The sequence below is a fragment of the Heliangelus exortis genome, chromosome 8 (assembly GCF_036169615.1).
Source record: "Heliangelus exortis chromosome 8, bHelExo1.hap1, whole genome shotgun sequence".
NCBI classification, from domain to species: Eukaryota; Metazoa; Chordata; class Aves; order Apodiformes; family Trochilidae; genus Heliangelus; species Heliangelus exortis.
Genome location: NC_092429.1, coordinates 11,852,320 through 11,872,409, shown reverse-complemented (window position 1 = coordinate 11,872,409; position 20,090 = coordinate 11,852,320). Strand labels below are relative to the sequence as shown.

Genomic DNA, 20,090 nt, shown 5'->3' with positions numbered 1-20,090 from the left:
TCTTTACAATGATAGAGTGTCTACATGTATGATGCAAGATGAAACTGAGAAGCATACAGTAAGATAAATAGATTAATCCATTAGACTGCTTTTATGTTTATGATGTCTCACATTTGAAAGTACCTTTTAAAATTTTTGCTACTTTAAAGTTTATTTTTATTACAGGTTTTAAAGCAATTTAGGAAGCAGATGCTGCATTTAAAAAAGCTTTGCTTTAGTGACTATTTCTGTGCAAGAGAATGTATTCTTCCCAAAACTTCATTTTACTCAAATTAACTTGTATTTCCACTGAGGGCGGCTTATATTGAGCACAAAGGGAGGCTTAGGGGTTTAGACTTCCATCAAATAAACTGCATAACTAAACAGGGAAGATGCCAAGCCTCACACTCTTGTACTTGAAAGTATTGTGCTCTTTCTCACGGGAACTTGAGATTAGAGAAATTATAAAGGCTTTGCATAAAAATGGGGAGTTAGAATTAATTTTTGCTTAAGCAGGGAAGTGTCAAAAGCCTATTACGGTAATTTTTCAATTTTGTCTTAACTGTTCCCACATTTTAAAATAGTTGTACAACTGAGTGGAGGCATAATTGATGTGTTTGGTTTCTTTTTTTTCCTTGGGCTATCATAAAACATAGTTTAGGTGCACTTAGGCTCAGAAGAAGTAGGTGTGCTAATTAAGTAGATGAAAATTTTCATATCATAGTGAGAAAATTTGCCTAATGGATTAGAAGAGTATTTTAAGAATGGTTCCCCAATTCTTAATTACTTCCAAGTATCAAATATCAATATTACATGAAGACAATTATACTACAAAGACCTTAGAGAGAAAACATAATTCCTAGCAGTAGAATTTTGGGGCTATAGAGACTATCATCTTCATTATTATTATAGTAAACAGTAGCAGTGAAAGTCTACATGGAAAAAAAAAAGTCACTTAATAATTTTATTTGTATTTTAATATAAATTAAAAGCTGAAAATATCAAGTAATAAAGAACTACTGCTACATTTATTTTGTTAATCTTTAATGGAGAAAAAAAAATTAAAATCTTCTTTATGTTGTAGCAGCACTATAGATTGCTGGGGTAGTAGTTTAAAAATTGCTTGATCTAAAGCAAGTTTTAGGATTTTCCTGATTAAAGGAAAACTGATACAGCATCCCCTCTTACTGGTAAGATAAATCACATTTGTCTTTTAATAAATACAGTATTTACCAGAAGAAATATGGTCCCAGAGTTGCTTTCATTTTGGTGATCAGTTTTGCTGTTCTGTGAGTCATCTTTGGTGGAACAAACCTCACATTTGGGATGAGACTTAGTGGCAAACGTGAAAGTAAGCAATACTCCTAAGTGGCTGTGTTTTCCTTTATGACTTTTCCTCATGCTGCTGAATGCTTTCTGTCAAGACCCACTTTCAGTTTCTTTTAGCCTGAACCTTTGAGCAGCCTTTGCTCTTTCTCTTCCTCCCAAAAACTGTGAATGGGAATTACTCAACTGAAAGTACAACACGGTTGTGTAGATTTTGTAAGGCGAGACCTGGATAGGAGGTATCCATTAGTTATATTAGTTCTCCAGTTGATAGATTTCTGGTGTTTTGTGTTTGTGTTCTTGGCATAGTAATGCCAGCAATAAAAGGAAGCCAAGTGCATGCATGGATGTGTGGGTAGAGTGGAGGGAAAGGAAAGGGAAGCTGTTACATCCTTTTTTTATTGCTTAATACTGATCGCACTGGGTGTAGAAACAACATTAGTAAAAACAACTGTAATCTGAGTGCACGACTAAATTATTGACTTAGTTTGTGTTACTTGTCATATATGAAGAATCAGGACCTTTCTGTTCAAGGCAGGTTACTGAAGTATGTTACAGTGGGCTGTCTGAGATGCAAGATTTAATTCTGTTTTTTGGTGTCAGTTTGGTGTTCTGTAACATTTTCATTTCTCACATAACCTACTGCAGCTTTTATTAATTATTGCTTTCTTATTGTTTACACATGAAAGCTTCTCTGATAGGCAGTGTTTATTTAAATGGTATTTCAGTGAGCAATAAAATTAGCAGTTACAGTTCTGCTAGGTTTTTTCTTCTATCTACTATGTTTCTTGAGCTTATGCAGCATAAAGAGTAGCTGTTTCCAATAAGCTCACATTGATAAGGAAAAATATAAACATTATCAATCTTAGTTTGACATGTTTTGCAGTGCTGTGATGGCAGATACCTTTCTGAATAGTTTTTCTCAGGTGAAGGCACTATTAACTCCAAGTACCTTCACATGTTTAACCCACTTAGCCGTGTAAACTTAGTGAGGTGTTATCGGTGCCTTTTTTGTGTTAATTATTTTTTGTTTACTCTTCAGTAACATACTGTGAGGAGCACAGCAATGTAACTCACAAGCTCTTGACAGGACTGATGAATGGCCAAAGATAGAGATATTGGCAGGCTGCTCTCTAGTGCTCTGTCTAGAATTGTTTTCCTAAATAATTCAGAGGGTTGGAATTTGATGAAATCATTTCCATTTGAAGAATGAATGGAAGGGGTAAATGAATGAAGGCTCCAGTAATGGAGGTGTTGTGTTCATGCTGTTGAGCAGACAAGACAGTATCCTGCTTTGTCCTTCCTGGCCAATTTATTTGCATGAGGTTGTGATCCAGCTTTGTGCAAGCACTACTTCTGTAGTGACTGGCATTCTGGCTTGGTGTGTGTGACCCTGCCAAAGTCAGCTCTCTCATCTCCACCCCAGGGTGAGAGGTCTGTGGACTGACAGATGATTCCTGTGGCTCAGTGCTCCTGGAGAAGCTCAGCTCCAGTGGTGGAGCTCTGTGACTTAGTGATGACATATTTTCAGGAGGGAGTGCTTAACACAAAAGAGCATCTCCCAATACATGGCTGACAAACAGATGAAGAGTGGTTCTTAAAAGGAACAGAGTGACCATGAGACATCAGTAGGGCAGTAACTTGTGGTTAGTTTAGATGGTAGGCAGGAAAAGTGCAACTGGTTTGCCACTAGGTAATACCATCTGTGGTTTTGTCTTTTTGAAGGTTTAGCCTTTCAGAAAGATGTCAATACTCTATGTATTACATGTGGTAGTCTGGAGGGGTGTTTACTCAGCTACACTCATTCGTTGTTCCAGAAAAGATGGTCTTTGTTGAGCCCCATGTAGCATTTGAGTGAAGAACCTAGTGTCATGCAAATGTCACGTGGGAACCTTGAACATTTATGGTACTATAAATCTGCCATTTGGCAGCTGCCTGTAAAAATCCTTTGCAGGAATGGATCTGCTTTTTGTGACTCCTTGTTCTTTGACTCATACCAAAGGTAACAGAAAAAACAAAAGCTGGGTGGTGGTGAGGAACAGAGAGATCTATCACCAGCTGTAATACACTGGTTTCTCACTGAAACATGAAAATGTTTTCCAATAAAAACACAGCCATATTTGATCGTGCTCATATAAATGTTCAGGCCCTTTTTGCCTCTGCCCTGCTTATCCATCTGTCTATTTTTTTATGCCTGTCTCTGTTTTGAGTTGTGCAAACTGGAGGTAGAAAGCATAAATGTAGCACATAGCTCTGGGCAAAGGAGAACTAGAGAGCCCAGAGATTTTAAAAATGAGAAGTAACACGCACTTGAATAAGGAATATTTATTTGGATTCCGATTTCTTACAATGTAGCTGTTGAGACCTTTATTAGATATTGTAGTCAATATGGCATATTGAGTAAAAGATCTAATGTTGTCTAACATCTGTTGTTAATACAGCCTACCACCTGGAAACAAATAAACAGATACACGAGATATCCAGAAGAAACTGCGTGGTTAGAAGCATCGCTACTGCTTTGAAAGGAATAGCATAATAATCTATGAACATCAAGGCCTCTTCATATAAATAGAAAGAACTTAGTTTGAATTTGGATGATCAAAATTATACTTCATAATGGAAGTTCTCAGGTATATAATTAATCGTACAAGATTAAGAAAAATACCTGCCTCAGAGCATATTGATTTAAAAGCAGTTGAATGGGCTTGCCCTGTGGTCCAGAGAGACTCTATGGGAAATCCAAGATTTCCAAGGAAGAGGTGGGAGTGCTGTGCTCTGTAGAAAGGTTGTGCTGGTCCTTGAAGTTAACATTCCAGAATAACAGAGGTAGGAGCCAGGCATGCTCATGCTGCCTCATCTCTGCAGAACTTAGAGGTTGGTTGTGGTCTTGCTCTTGCTGGCAATGTGACATTGTATTTGTATGGACAAGATTTGCTCTGTAGAAGACTTGGAGATAATCTTTTCCCAGGAGAAAGTGAGCTGTGTATGCTGCTTGGAAAGACAGCACTCTAAGAATAGCTTGGCCCTGTTTCTAAGATTGTATTTTTGTGAATACAAAATAACTTTGCCCCCTATAGTAGTCTCTGTGCACCCTTTTCCCCTCTTCTGTTCTTTGCAGCTGATGTTTGCTTAACCTGAAGTGTGGGTATAGCAGCAAGTGGGTTGCTTTTATATGTGATGATTTTTGGAGGTCCTCCTCACTGAAGTATGCCTTGCTAGAGAGTATTTTGGTTGTTTTCTGACCCTCTTTAGTGTAAGGACCTTGAGAAGTTTATCTTCCCATTTGTGGCATAGCTCTGTGTATTGAACGCCTTTTATTCTTGTTTTTGCTTATAATCCTCTTCTTGTTTAAATTATTTAAATACAAACACATAAAAAAAAGATGGATGCTTCTCAAAGTAGTAGTGGTCAAGTTTAGAATACTGAGTCTACTTAATTAAGCTGCTCATCCTCTAGTTTACATGCATCATTTGGCACAAAGCTTTGTGTTTGCAAATGGAATTCACATATTTGCTGTGGACTTTAAGCGCCCTTTTGTGAAAAGTCATATCATGGCTTCCTTTGAGAGTATGAATTTGATGAAAACATAAAAAACTTTTTTTTTTTTTTTTTTTAGATGCTTCTTTCATCTCCACCCTAAAGCATACATGAGGTCCATAATGTAACTAGCTGAGAGCTGAGCAAGAGCTCAGCCTTGAGGCCTCAGTAGAGGTGAGACCTCTGTGGTGGTGGTCAATTAAAGACAGATTTGAGGGGTTGCTGGTGCCAGTCTAGAGCTGCATGTGCTACCTTGGGATGTAGGAAATCAGGAGCTGTGGTTTGGAGGCCCCCTGGTACAATCCCTATTGTGTTTGCCAGGTGGGCATCATTCATCTGAGCACTGCCTTGTCTGGGAATTAAATGGCCCTGGGTCCCAGGTGCTGGGAAAGCTCCTTTTGATTAGAAGAAGTATATCATGTATTGTGTCACAGGTTGGAAGATTAATGAGTAATTGTAAAACCACTAAGAGCACTTTAAAGTGCTATGTAATGCTGAGACATAATGCTTAAAGTAGGAAATAATAAGTGAGCAGCCATTTTTGAAGTAGAAGTTCATTTCTAAAAAGCCCTTATAGATTACATATTCTAAAAGGAAACGAAAAACTAAAGCTATGATTATAATTGTTGTGGTTTATATTATGGTGATTACAGAGTTTTCAAAGTAAATATTTAAAATGCAGTTGTTGGCATTGATATATGTTAATTTATTTTAACTGCTGTTCTTTCCTATATCCTTCATGATTTTTTGTTGTTGATGAGTGAATTTTCTTAATTATTTTATTAATATTGGCAACATCAGTAATCGTGGCACTCTGGTTAATAAATACAAACTGGGAGCTTAGACAAAAGTACTTTAAATTGTTTTGCAGATTAACAGGCACTGTTTATGTTGGAGTTCTCTTATGACTTTAATCTTGCTGTGGGCACAAAAGAGGATTAAACTATTACTAGATGGCTGGATTTATTATATTTCCCCACCCCTCATTCCCCCATGAAGACCCAAAAATCAGGACTAACTGACAAATTATAAGTGCATGCTTCCACTGAAAGCTCTGAGGGCTTAATGCTTGTGATTTGCTTGTGATACATATAAATTCACACTGAAATGAGACTTTGTTGTGTGCTTTGTCATAAGAAATGAGAGGATTACCCAGTTTGTAATTCTAAATTGAGAGTAACGGAATTCCTACGGAGTGCCTCTAGGAAATAGATAATGTGCTATTGCCACAGAGCACTGCATAGCTGAATCTGGCTTTTACAAGTAGTTTCCCTGTCCTTCAGTTTGAGATCAGTGTTTTTTTCCGAGACAAGAATCTGAGATTGGCCTTAGATTTCAAAGACCTATTTTGAAAAGTGGATCTTTCTTTTTTGAGATTTCAATACTGGTCTTTGACACAGACCCTAACAAAAAATGGGTATCTTGAGAAACAAGAAAGAAAACCTTTAGTATTGCAATGGGAGAAATTGAAGTGTTCATTTAAGTGGAGAGTGATCGACAGCTTGTAAATTTACACCCCAAAATACATAAAATTCACCACAGTGGTCTAATAATGATGATGAGCACTGTATAGACAACCAGCAGGCATACTTCACTTCCCTGTGAGTCCTTACTGGCCCCCCAAGAGTAGCAGAAGGGGAGAACACCACAGAGGGGTCTGCACAGGATTTCCCTCTCGTGCTGTAGCTGCTGTTAAATGCAAGGGAACTTCAGAATCCTGAGTGATGTTTTCTCCCTCACTTGTGAAACAAAGTCAGCCAAAATTGGGTCTGGGACACAGCACTGAAACTCCATAGAGAATCAAGCAGGGATTAATTTGAAATACAGTAAATGCCACTATAATGGACTTGTTGGGACACACACACATTTCTGATGTTTTGGTTTTGTGCAATTACATATGGATATTGTGCACTCACAGTAAAAACACACCCCAGCTGCCTCGGGTTGGGGAGCATCAATAGCAAGGATGATGTGCATATTCATTCTTAAGGTTTTGCCCACTTTCTTAAAGCCCTGTTTGGAATAAGATATTGAAAGAAACTGAAGAATTTGCATATCCCTTTTCCATTTGGTAATGACTACATTCCTGACTATAATACTGAGTGCACTGCTTTCTCTCCTCTTAGAACCCTTTGGTTAACCCAAAGCATTCTGTACATCCAGTGATTTTTGTCCTTATTGAGGACACTAAGGCAAGTGGAATTCTACTGGCAGAGGACTTGGAGGGTTGCATTATAATGATATTTAACACAGTGTTTTCCATGTGAAAACGTGAGGTTTTAAAATCTTCCTTCTGTTCTGATGTGACATTTAAAAGTAATTTTTAATCTAATTACCACTTTAGCATTAATACTTTTTTATTATATTTTTGCATAAGACTATAATTGGAATAACAAGTATTGCATGTTTTATAAAACACCTTCGTAGAAAGTCTCGGATACTTTGCATTTGAGTCCCTACAGACCCATGCAGTTTGAAAATACAGTTTTATCCTCTTCTTAATTACAGTACTTGAAGCAACTCTCTGTTAACTGTTTTTAAGTTCCACAGATAATGAGTCTCCTAGAACTAGAGAGCGTACAACAGAAAACTGTTCACAGGAGGAAGCTTGCTGTTGCTTAGCTACCTTTTTAATTTGGAATCTCCAGCAACTCAATAATGACTGGCCCTTAAGCTGCTAAATGTATTTGTTCATGACATATTGTACCATTTTATGTGTGCATTCACCTATGTGTTACTGCTATTATTGTAGGGATAAAGAGGGCATTTATAGTGGGATGGTGTTGTGGTGCAGGTGACAAAATCTAAACACAGCAGCAGTGGTCGGCACACCGAGTGCTTTGGTGGGAACTGCAACAGTGAAATTCAGAGTAACTTGAGCCCAAAGAGCTACTACTGCCTTGGCTCCTCTGGGTCACTCCTAAATATGAGAAAGTTGTGTATAATTTGTAAGTACTGCAGCCAATCTGTGGCTTTTAACAGTACACATTTTCACATCACTTTAGGCATAATAACAATACATAATTAATTGCAAACTGAAATACTGCAACTTAATGTTGGGAGTTTTTAAAAATCCATTTAGTATTTTCTCACTTCTCCCTGACTTTCAAAAATTGCCTTTTACAGAGATTTTTTGGAATAGGACCCTAACTAGGCAATGTTCATAGGATAAATACTTTAAGTCTCTTTTAGGGGGACTGTAGTCCCTTTGTAGTCCCCTTCTAGGTTTTAATGTCTGTATGCCCCTAGTGGAAAATCCTGGCATATTTCAGTATAATTTTGTGCTCAATTAACCTTGCTGTTGACTTACATATGTACAATAGAGCTTCATCTCTTCACCCTTCTATTGTGGATTGATGTTTACGTGTAGATTTCAGTTTCTGGGTCTGTAAATCATTCTTATTAAGATAATTTTTATATTTAAGATTACAAAGCCTGTAGCACTTGTATAGTCTCACGTCTTTTTTTTTGTGTCATGCCTTTTTTATCCTCATTTTAACATTGCATCCCATGGCTTTAACCTGGTGATATGGATGTCCTTGATTTCCCAGCACAGAGCCACTGCTGCTCTGGCATCCGTTTGCTTGCAGAATTCCATGAAGGCTTCAGCGTGTGGCATGACAAAATGTAAAACCATACTCATAGATCACCTTATAAATATTTATTCATATAAATTCTTTACAGAAATTAAATTACGTGTTCTGTACAAAATAGGAGAGAGGCTTTTAGTGTCACTGACTGCAAATTGAAGTAATTTGTCTAGAAGGGTCAGGTGCCACTTTGTGGTAAGGAATTTGTCTGAGATCCAAGAAAAGAAAGATTGATAGTACAAAGAGATTGATGAAAAAGGCTCTGCAATATGCATGCGAAGTTAGGGGTTAATTAGGAGGATTTAAACAAGAAAGTTCCTTTTTGTGGAGAAGTGTCGCGTGCTGTTACTGTCAGAAGGGAGGTGTGAAAGGCTGGCAGCCTTTTTGAACACTCAGAGTTGATTTTCTGAGATGCTTATGTGGAGATGTGTGGTTGCAAGTATCAATGAGGTGGCAGATTACCAACAGCACATACACTGGAGCCAGTGAGTGCTTCTTAGGAAATGAAGTGGTTTGTGTATATAGACACCATCTCTGCATGTATCTTTGGTTTTGTTATTGATGTAAATTACAGTGCTGGTTCTCTGATTCCTGCATCAGGAAAGATCATTAATATTACAGAGGGCCAAGTTCTCAGGGTTTCTCAGGTGGGATGGCTATTTGTTATACTTTTTAATTACAAGTGTGGTACTTAAAAATACTAAAGCTAAAACTACATAGCTTAGAAAATGGGAGCTGAGCAATCATCAAACATTGTTTTCTTGTTGGTAGGAAAGCTGTTTTGAAAGAACAGATGCTGCAAACTGTTCCTTCTTGCATTCAAGTTCACCAGCCACCTGGTACATTCAGTGAGGAACAAGAAGCTTCCGTACCCAGATTCAGGCAGAAATTGAGATGGTGCCATCTTTTGTAGTTGTTATTCACAGGTCAGAAAGAGAATTTAAAATTTGACTTAAATGCAACAAAACCAAAATTCTTTGCCCCTTGTGTCTTATTTTATACAAGGACAGAAGAGTGCAAATCTTTCAGCAAGGCAAGAATAAAAAGCTCAGCAAGCACTTCAGTATTTATTATTATAATAGTAAATAATCTCCATCTGCCTAGGAGATCTCTAAAACACACCTGCTGAGGGCAAGAGTAGGCACAGGTATGCAGGACTGAGTTACACTGTAATTCTGGTACTTTTTAAAATGAGATTCATAGGTAAAATTTTGCATTCATATAGCTTCACCTCATTATTAGCCTCAGAGACAGCTCCTGGGTTACATAGCAGCTCTTACCTTCTTCAGTCCATTTCTTGCTGAATATAGAGTATCTGAAGTTTTTTTTAAATAGGAGGAAGGGGACAGACAAGTTTTATCTTGTCTTACTGCTAAGTGGGAGATAGAAAAAGCCTTAACAGACTGAAGCATTTTGCTTTTTTACTGAAGATGAAATACATGTTGAAGGGACAGGTATTTGAATTGCAGAAGATATTTCTATGTTAAGGCAAGGCAGTTAGATTCAATGAGGCCCCTGGGAAATGTGATTGACATGTAAAAGAATCCTATTTTGTTTTATGTTATTCCTGTAATAATGAATCTTAGCTCCTTATGTGGTTACATATCTGTTTATCCACGTAATTCTGAGTACAAAAGGAGAGGCAGAAAACATTCTGGGTAGTGGAAAACCAACACCATCTTTTCTCTTTCACATTTGCACTTGTTGCAGTATCTTTCATAGTTGCAGCATTTTTCTAATAAAATGAGACTAGGTATGAGATGCTCTGTCCAAAAGAATTAGTTTGAACATGTCGAACAACACGGTTATGCACGACCAAAGTGGTGTCTTGGGCACAGTTCTAGTGGCCTTTTTGTGGTACTTCACCTCCCTGCTGGAGTGGCAGCTCACCTCCCATCCCATATCAAAAAGAAAGATGCTTCTACTTCACAAAGAAATAAAGCTCACTGGTATTTTTTGCTACTGCAAGGATTTTTATTTTTTTTTCACTTGATAAACGCAATGCTACTTACATGTGAGGACTAAGTACATGCTGTTTTTATCTTTTCTTTGTTTTTATCTTTTTATTTGTTTTTTTCTTTTTCAGAAACCAAAACAAAAGGACTGGCATCCTCCTGGAGGATTTATTTTAGGACTCTGGGCATTGATCATCATGGTTTTCTTCAAAACATATGGAATCAAGCACATGAAACACGTCTTCTGAATTCAAACAAACAAGATGATTGCATTGACTGCTACTTTGGATTCATTGGTGTCACTGGAGTGCTCTGTATGTGTATTACAGTTGTAGTGAAAAGAGTTGAGATCTCACTTCTAAAGATTCTTTTGAAGTCATCTCTTCTGCCCCTTTTTCTGAAAAGTCTAACAAATAGCTTTAATGTTAGATTTTTTAAAAAAAAAACTGTCTTTTTAAAAATTCCTCAGAAAAGTATTAAAAATTGTTTTTTCTTTCTAGTCAAACTTAAAAGAGAGGGGGGAACCTAAATGCAATATCAGAATGTCTGAGATTGATTATAAATGGGCAAATTTTTTCCCCCATGCTTCCAAGTAAATCTTAGAAGTAGTCAACCTGTAACTAAAGACCTGGCCATTGTGCAGAATGTTAAGTTGTCAGTTTATCAATAAAAACTTAAGCCACCTTGCAGACTTTGCCATGACATATGGCAAAGCTTTCTTCACAAAAATACCATAGAATGTATTGGATTTTTTTTCTTTTCTTTTTTCTTCCCTGTTAAATACAACCCTTACATTGATCCTCTTACATTAGGCAGTTTTGAGTCTAGTGTTCTATGAGTTGGTGAAAGTGAAACAAATATATATGATTACCTCATTGAATCTACTTCAAAAATGCCAAAAACTGCAGAACTATGACTTCATTGTGTCTGCTAGGAACTCTTCATAAGTGTGTATTTTCACTCCGTATAATGTGGAGTTGGATGCTTTCAGGGTTTTCAGTGCACTGGATTTTTGCACAGAAGAGAATTGACTCTGGTTGAGAACTGTTATAAATTGTACTATCTTATTTCATTATTTTAAAAAAAATTCTGTTTCTGAGCCCTTGAATAAAGCTTTCTCATCTTGGTTTTGTTGATTCTGTTTTGGCATACTGGTTTGCTTTTCTTGGACATATACTGATGAATGTATGGTAAAAGGTTTTGTCTGTATAATGTACTGATATTAGAGAACAGAAGAGCTATTCTGTGTATGTGTAGAAGCAACCCTTTTGGCAAGGAGCAGCTTTTGTAGTATGCTTTTTGTAGTATGCTGTTCTCTAGCTTAATCATAATAAAGCTTATACTATGTGTACATGGTGTAAATGCTAGTAATTATTGGAAATTATTTGTAATCACACATAATATCAGTGCCAGTGTATTTTTCTTAGAATATGGTATTGAGCATTTCTGTATTGTACAGAGCATACAAATTTGAGAACTCTAACTTTTTGTCCTTCTTTCTTCTCACTCAGATTGATTGCTGCATCACAGCCTCAGGTCAGGGGTGGCAAACTCGGTGTAGCAATCTCATCAGAGTTGTGTGTATACACAGCCTGGGAGGGCTACAGAGAAGGCAGCCAGTGAGGCTTCCAGCTGTGTCTAAGGGCTGATGCCAGAGGATAATAAAACCAGCAGTGTACTACATCTCTTGGGTATTAAAAATTTATAATTTTTTTTTCTCCACACATCTTCAGGGCTTGGCAAGGATAAAGATAGACAATGATCCATTATCAGGTGGTAAACACTATAAAGTTATGGTATTGAGAACTTTTTCTTGTGCTTTTCAGTGAGCAGCAGGAACTGTTTTCAGTAGTCTGCTGAGCACTAAGAATAGGAATTAATCTGTGTTAAACCCAAAAGCATTGCTACACCACTGTCCTTCTCCTATACTGATGTTCTGAGAGTCTTCTGATGCACCCTTCCTAAGCAATGACTTCGTATCCAAAATCCAATTAATGACTTTTTTTAAAATAAGAAAAACTTTCCCTCTCCCACCCTCCTCAGCTGTTTGTAATGCAGTAATCAACAATTTTTTAATCCAGCCTGGGGTAGTGTTTTTTTAATTGTATCTAATAATTTTAATCAAATGTTGATTTTACAGGCAAGTTTTGGCATACTTCAAGAAGTGGCTATAGTGAAGTTGATAGAGCTCTGTGCCTTGCTTCAGTTGCAATTTCACTTACTCAGACTCCTCAGACCATATTAAATTTTTCTCTTACCCTCTTTCAGCCACCTTTTGCAGGAAGAAATAGAAACATTTACAGAACTCAGCTGAATTTTGCAAGTAGCAGAAGATACCAAAGATGCAGTCCTTTTAAAAGCGAGGTAATTAGGTGGGTTATTAAAATGCAATTTATGAATGGAAGCACTTAGTAAGTGTGCCTATGAAGGTGATAAAATTGAAGTGAGAACAACAATTTGACTAGAATGCAGCAAATTGTGCTTCAGGCACTTCTAACATTTTTAATATGCACAAAGTGAGGAGTTGAAATTGTTCTCAGAGTCACCATGAATAAAGTTGTCTGTGTACATTTATGACACAGTACTGTACAGTGATAACTTTTATTCCTGGAATAGTTATAATATGGAAGCCAGTATAGCAATGTCACATGTAAACATGTTGTGTGTGTTTATTTATTTATTTAAAGTTAGGAAGTTTTTCATTTTTCCTGAGAGCCCTTCAAACTTCTTTTGGGATCTTGGCTCTTGGAACAGAACAATCAGCCATCAATCAGAAACCATTTGTCTTTTATGCCAAACAATGTGTGTGTGCAGTATATGTGTTTCCTCTGTGTACACAGATGATCTTTTTAACAGAAACTGAAAAACAATCCAGATGGCTTCTTTTGCATAGAAACTTCTAGAGCAGAAACAAATTCCGGCATTTTGTGAGTCTGCATAGAGAGATTGGTGATCCAAGCATGCATGTGCTTGCAAAATTTTCTGTGTTCCTGTCTATACCCTGTACTACGTAACTGCATTGGCAGGTCTTGCAGGGGGTTTCATAGACGTGGTTTAGAATACTCATGGATGATAAAAATATAAGTTGTTTTAATTCAGTTTTTCAGCGCTCTTTGGGATCACATACTGAACTGTGTAACTATTACTGAACCAAAGAAATGGTAAATTGACAGTAGGTTTATAGTCACATAGACATTCTCTCATATTTGTGCACTTCATTTGATTTCTGAACTGTCTATGAAATGCTGTATACACTTGAGAACACTGTTTTGTATGACCATGCCCAAATGTGGGAATCTAAGCAACACTCTTGTAAGACTGAAAAGTTAGATCCCCACAAAAATCAGTAGAAAAAGAAGCCTGAGTAGTGATGAGACAATGAGCGTTACAGTGGTCTGTGCCAGCTAAATCTTTTAGTATTGATTGTTGAATATCACTATGAAATGCTGCCAGCATAAGCAAAGATCAGAGATTGTTCAAAAGTATCTTTACAAATTTCATTGTCAGATTCAGCTGTGAATCTATCATGGATTTGACTGAATTTGGTGAAAAGGATTTGCAAAATGCTGAGGACAGTGAGGTTGAGGTATTGTACTGTATTCCTCAACATGTAACAAGGATTGGAAGGACTAACTTATCCCACTGAGGCAGAGAGGTAAACTGTGTAGCCCTGGCAATCCTGATACCAACAGCATGTGATTCAAGGGTCTTTTTGATGCTTGAGAGCTGCTTCTCTCTCTTCTTTGATGGATGCTTAGAGAGAAAGAATAAAAAGAAGTTTCTAGTCTGAAGACTTCCAAAACCTGAGCTAATTACCCCTTCAGTATAGATGGGGAAATGAGATGCTGCCAGTTGCTGGTAAATAGTTAGATTTGATCCAGTATTTTGTTGTGGTGTGAATTGAAAATCCCAAAGTTCAGGATTATTTGGACTTGATAAAAATAGTTGAAGTGGAAGGCAATTTGTAAAGTGGGAATGGTGTGTTTCACAGTGCCTGCAGCATGTTAGAGACACCTTTGCATATGGCACAAGCTGGGGACAAAGATTGGGAAAAGACTCTGTACAGATCTTCCAGCTCTGTCTGTGTCAGAGAGCTGTGCGTGACCTGGTAGAATATTATCATGCTTCCAGACTAATTCACAAGCATAAAATATTTCACCCATGAGACTAATCTATCTGTAAAGTTATGAACTACAGAAAATAGCAGTGTATATAATGAACGTGTCTCCTCAGCCATGACTTCAATGCTTCTGTACAATAATAAGCATAATAGTTTTTGCATTTTTAGTGGTGAAAAACAAATTTAAAAACAAACAACAAAAACAAGCAATGGGGGAAAAGTGATTCTCATGGAAGGCAACATCCTCTGCTGTGTGCATTTCCATGAACTTTTAAAAATAATACGCTGTAGGGAAATGCATCTTGAAAGCATTGGTGTTTTATGAGGAAAACTTGTATATGCTGCATAACACTCTTAAAACAGCATTTCATAGCACTAATTTCACTTGCAAGTTCTTTAAAATTAGTTTCTTTTTCTCCCTTTATGAGGATTTCTGCCTGATTCAGTTATTAAATTGATAGTGTTTAAGGTTTCAGTGCAAAGTTCATGAAGATGTACATCAATTAATGTTTGATTGTGCTGTGTCTTCATCCCCATAGAATTTTAGTTAACATTTTTTCCCCTTTTTTTAATGTATATGTCCAAGGAACATTTCTCTGCATCAGTACCTCTCTTTGCAAAATTTTTTTTTTGTGTATAGAAAGTTTCTGCTCTCGCTTTTGTTGCTTGTTTCTGTATAGCTGTTCCTTCTCTGCAATATAATTTGCAATGGACTTTACCAGGAATAACTTTTTAGTGTTTAGGTACATGTTAAAAAAAAAATAAAAATGCTGTAGTGGGAAAGGTTTTAGTTTTGTCCAGTACAAATGAACAATCCCTCCTAATACCAGAAACCTCTTTCAGTTTTGGTATTGTGCACAGCTTAGTTACAGAAAGGATGCAATGGGGGGAAGTATATCCTCATAGCTTATAATCCTGTCCACTTCTTTTGCCTTTTTTGTTAAAACCTCAGCTCTTGTCTTAAACTCAGCCCCACCAAATGGTTTCCTTCAGGTTGCTATTAACACACTTGCTTCATGTTGTATATTTGGGTACTAACAAATAGGCTCCAACTGATTGCCAAAGTCAGCAAAGTCCTGAAACCTTGTACCTTGCTAAAAGGCATTTTGCCCTTTATCTTGCCAGTTTTTCAGTGGTGCCTTGTGATAGGACGAGGGGTAATGGACATAAGCTGGAGCACAAGAAGTTCCACCTCAATATGGGGAAAAACTTTTATACTGTAAGGGTGACTGGAACAGGCTGTCCAGAGAGATTGTGGAGTCTCCTTCTCTGGAGACTTTCAAGACTCATCTGATGCATTTCTGTGTGATCTGCTCTAGGTGACCCTGCTTTGGCTGCAGGGGTGGACTTGATCATCTCTAGAGGTCCTTTTCTAATAGTACCTTCAGAGTTCTCTGCCTTGTGTAAAGGAGCTGGCAGATTTAAGTATCAGTAGGCATCTCCTGAAGGAGATAAACCTATTTGAGAAGCCAAATTATTAAGATTACTTTCCTTGGCTGTTAAAAAGGGTCTTGTTCTCCACTTGAACTGATGCTTTGATGTTGCTTTTAGTAAAATGAGAAAGCAGTTACTGTCAGGTCTTGTGGCTGCCTGGCACAAGGGGATTATGGCAAGACTAACTGAGCTTCAGTGCTCTAGTTGATGTTCATTGGCCAAATTTTTTTTGGTATTTTTTATCTATTCATTTAGGGAGTCTAGCCCCTGTATCCTGTGTCTAGGAGTGACAGGAAGGAAGAGTACAGCAGAGAAAATACTTTGAGATATTTTCTTGTGTAGTTCTGCTTGTAACCTTATGCTGAGAATGCATTCTCCTAGCCTGTATTTCCTGTATCCGAATGGGTTCTGTAGGTGAGGATTTTCTCTTTTACCCTGAGGTACCATAGCTTCTTTGGAAGTCTTTTTGAGACATCTTGATAAACTAGATGTGGAACTCACCACCTGAATCTTCGAGTCTATTTGCTTCAGAAAACTTAGAAGAACTCTACAGATTTGTGAGACATGGCTTTTCTTACAAGTGCTGCATTAAATCTTAGCTAATGTATCTTCTTTATGACTGCTAATTGTTGTTACAGTTTCCCATCCCTTTAGAACATACTGGTATTGGTTTCTGTAGTTTCCTATCTTTCTGTCTTCCCAATTTCTGAAGGCAACTCCCAGTCAAAGTACTCCAAAGTGAACAAGAAACTGTATGTTGATCGTGTGCTGAGAAGTTTCTCTGCCTGGGTCACAGACAGCACAGACAATACAAGGATATTCCTCCTTTTCCTGCTGGCAGTGCATGGGTGTGCCCTGTGTCAGCTGTGTGCTCTGGGTGCTGGCACCCCTGGGAAGGTGCTACAGAAGGGCAGGAGATGGTGGTTCACAGCCTCTTTCCACACATCTTTATTTGCCTTGGAGCCTGTGATAAAAGTCACCATTTTTGTTTTCACTGTGATACAGCAACTCCATCCTCGTGGTGGTCAAATAGTATCATTTCACATTTCATGTTTCCTTGTAATTTTCAGTGTAGAAAGCATTTTAACAATTGAGTGGTTTTAAAGGTATTTAGCATAAGCAGAGCCATTTTATGACCATTTTATGAAATGTCCTTTGAGTTTTACACTTTTCTGCTTTAGTAAAGAGAAATTTCTCACCATCTTAGACTCTTGCCCTTTCATATTTCCTAGCTGTGTTTTTAATGGAGATTGTCCTTAAATTATCTTATTTTCTTCTCCTCCTTTCTCCTTAAAAATCTTGTGGTATGTAAGGTGTGCTTGCAATAGGGAGGTGGAAACTTGGTCAGCAATATTACCTGATATACCAGGAAAGGTGAAGCACTGATACCTGTATGGTTTCTGTAGTATCTTCTTTTCTGCACTGTTTTGTCATCTTACAAATACTCCTTCACCGTTTAACTGTTTCTTTATATTTGTTTTTTTTAACCCTAATTAATTGAACTAGATGTTACATCTCCTTGCATCAAATAATTAACTTTCATTAGTCAGAGGTGATGATCAGAGTTTTTCAAAGAGCTTTCAAAGAGCACATGACAGATTTGTTGAATATTTAAAAGCAATTTCTGCAGGACAGCCATGGCTACCAAGCCACAACCTCTCTCTATGTCAGCTCCAGCCTGACTTTGGTCTTCTTATTCTAGGAAAATACAGCAAGATAGCTCAAACCATGTTTTATTCTTTACTCTTTAGATCCCCTTCACCCATCCCCCAGTGTTCTTCCAGCTATTTTTGTATTGTTGTGTCCCTGCCTCCTTAAAACTATTTTGGGTAAAAATCCCTTAATTTCCTATGAAGTTGTCCTGCAGTATTTCTCAGGCAGAATTTTATCAATATGGCCCTGTTCATGTGTATGTATATATAATATATGTAATTGACAATGTGTGTTCTACTGGCTAGAGCCAGGACTAGCTGTCAGCATTCATGAATCTCTTCTGAAATCTAGTGCTAAGACTGTAACTTGGTCTTAGTAAGTTTTTTAACCTCCCCTTTCCTCACTTCCCTTAACCAGAAATATACATTATTAGCCTGTCCTTCTAAAGTGCATTAACACTTTGGATGGAAAGTTTTGTCAAAGTGCATCCGTGTTTTTGCTTTGTATCATCATGCTGTGAGCTGGGCACCTTACAATCACTGTGCCAAAATAGCAGAAATGGTTGTATTTTTCTTTTCTTACTTGCAGAGATATTTTATCATTCTCAGTTCCAGTTGCACATCTCATGGCGTAAGAGCTGTGGTTCTTCAAGATGAAAAATAGCTACTCTGATGAAGCCAAACATAAAAGCATAAGGTATGCAAGGAGTTTAGACTTAAAGTAACACAGATCTTAAATCTGCTGATGTCTGTAAACACTGTTTTGCAACAGTTTTTAATATGTGAAATGATGCAAGCTGAAGCTCATCAATCGATCAAATTACAGTGAAGGGTCTAAGATGACAGCATAAGCCAGAGAATGGCAGCAATGCCTACTTTGTACTAATCTCTGCTCTGACAGCATTTTCCATCATGAATCTGTTTGGTTTATAACTGGGTCATAAAACCTTATTTCAGGCTGAAATACAGCAGGATATGCTATAGTTCCAAGATTGTGCTTTTGTGGAAAAAAATACATCAGTAATATTAAAATTAAAGTTACAGCACTTAAGAATTATTTACATTTCTTTTACACTCTTAGCACTTCAGCTTTTGGACTGGATTTATATGCCATGTAAATCTGTATGATCAGTCCTATTCAAAAATTGCCCTGGCTTCATCAAATTCCTTTTGCAGGTGTGACTTACTCCTAGAAAATACTCCCTCTTACTTTTATGTAATTAGATGGAGGACACTGCTGAAACTCCAGAGGAAGATGATGAGACTAGAGTGAGTTTTGGGATTGTTTTCTTTAAAAGACTGGATGTATACAAGGGTAACAAGAAAACATACTTGTTATTAAGATAAACTGAGGAAGGAGTGTTTATAATCCTTAGCTTCACTCTGTTAGAAGATAGGAGTTCTACTGTCAGCTTGTCCCATGTTTCATCTTCACATACTTCTTCCTTCATCTGGTCTACTTGGTATTGAGCAGTCTGACAGACAGGGCACACATGTGGAGCACAACAGTCTGACAAGTCCCAGTGTTTCTCATGACTACTAAAAGTAGATCAGTGTTACTTATTTTTAAAATGATCTGGCTTTAACACTGATATAACTAAACACTTAGCATACACTGCCCTCGATTAATGGAAAAGCTAAGAGCTCTATTTCAGAATAACAAGGGTTTTTTTATTATTAGATCGCTAATAAAATAACAAAAGGATGTTGGCATCATAGGACCTACTGTGATCTGTACCATCTCTTGCAGTCACATTAGGAATGATCTGTAAATCAGTTTGACAGAGTTCATCAATTTGAGCAATATATGCTGGATGCGTGCCCAGTACACATGCTGAAAGGGATGTTCAAATTACCATTAGTTCAAAATGCATTCTGTTTCTGTAGCATGTTGTGAAATCAAGTGGAAGGAGTAAAACAGTCAGTGAAAGAGGGAGAGTTAAACACCAGCTGACAAGGGACAGGTTACAAACAATGGGCAAATGTACAGCTTTGCATTCAGTTTGTGTGCTGAGTGGTGTTCACCAGGAAAAACACCAAAAGAAAACTTTTAAGGCAAAAATATGTTTTTTGCTCTTTGACAGTGAGGAGGGCTGCAGCAAGGAGAGTGGCTTTTTGAGGCTTGCTGTTTGGGTCCACACAGTTACAGGGGCAACAGTGTTTGCCACTGTCAGGGAAGTTCATTGTCTCCTCAGAGATTTGGGGTATCTGTAGGGCAGCTGCAGCTATTGTATGCTGTTTTGGAAGGAGGAAAACAGTGGTTTATAAGTAGGTTTAAATGACTGACTGTGAGTTTGGTCCCAGTTCTAGTATGGCCTATGAAGTTCAGCTTCTTTGATTTAGGTGTTTTAAGGTAGTTTCTTTGTTCTTTAGTATTTGTCTAATGAGAGACACCTTTCATCACCTGAGGTATAATGTTTTATGGAATAATTACTCCTACTGATTACTTTGAATAAATTAGAGATGTAATATTTGTGAGAAAAAAAATAAAAAAACC

At 37.4% G+C, this 20,090-nt stretch overlaps 1 protein-coding gene across 1 annotated transcript in view; it reads left to right on the top strand.

Moving 5' to 3' along the window:
• The window catches only part of PIGK (phosphatidylinositol glycan anchor biosynthesis class K), a 63,792-nt gene extending 52,054 nt beyond the window's left edge, over positions 1–11,738 (top strand). The window contains exon 11 of the mRNA XM_071750437.1: positions 10,519–11,738. Within this exon, the coding sequence (XP_071606538.1) occupies positions 10,519–10,635 (117 nt within the window). The 3' untranslated portion in view covers positions 10,636–11,738. The remainder of the gene's footprint in view (positions 1–10,518) is intronic.
• The last annotated feature ends 8,352 nt before the right edge of the window (positions 11,739–20,090 follow it).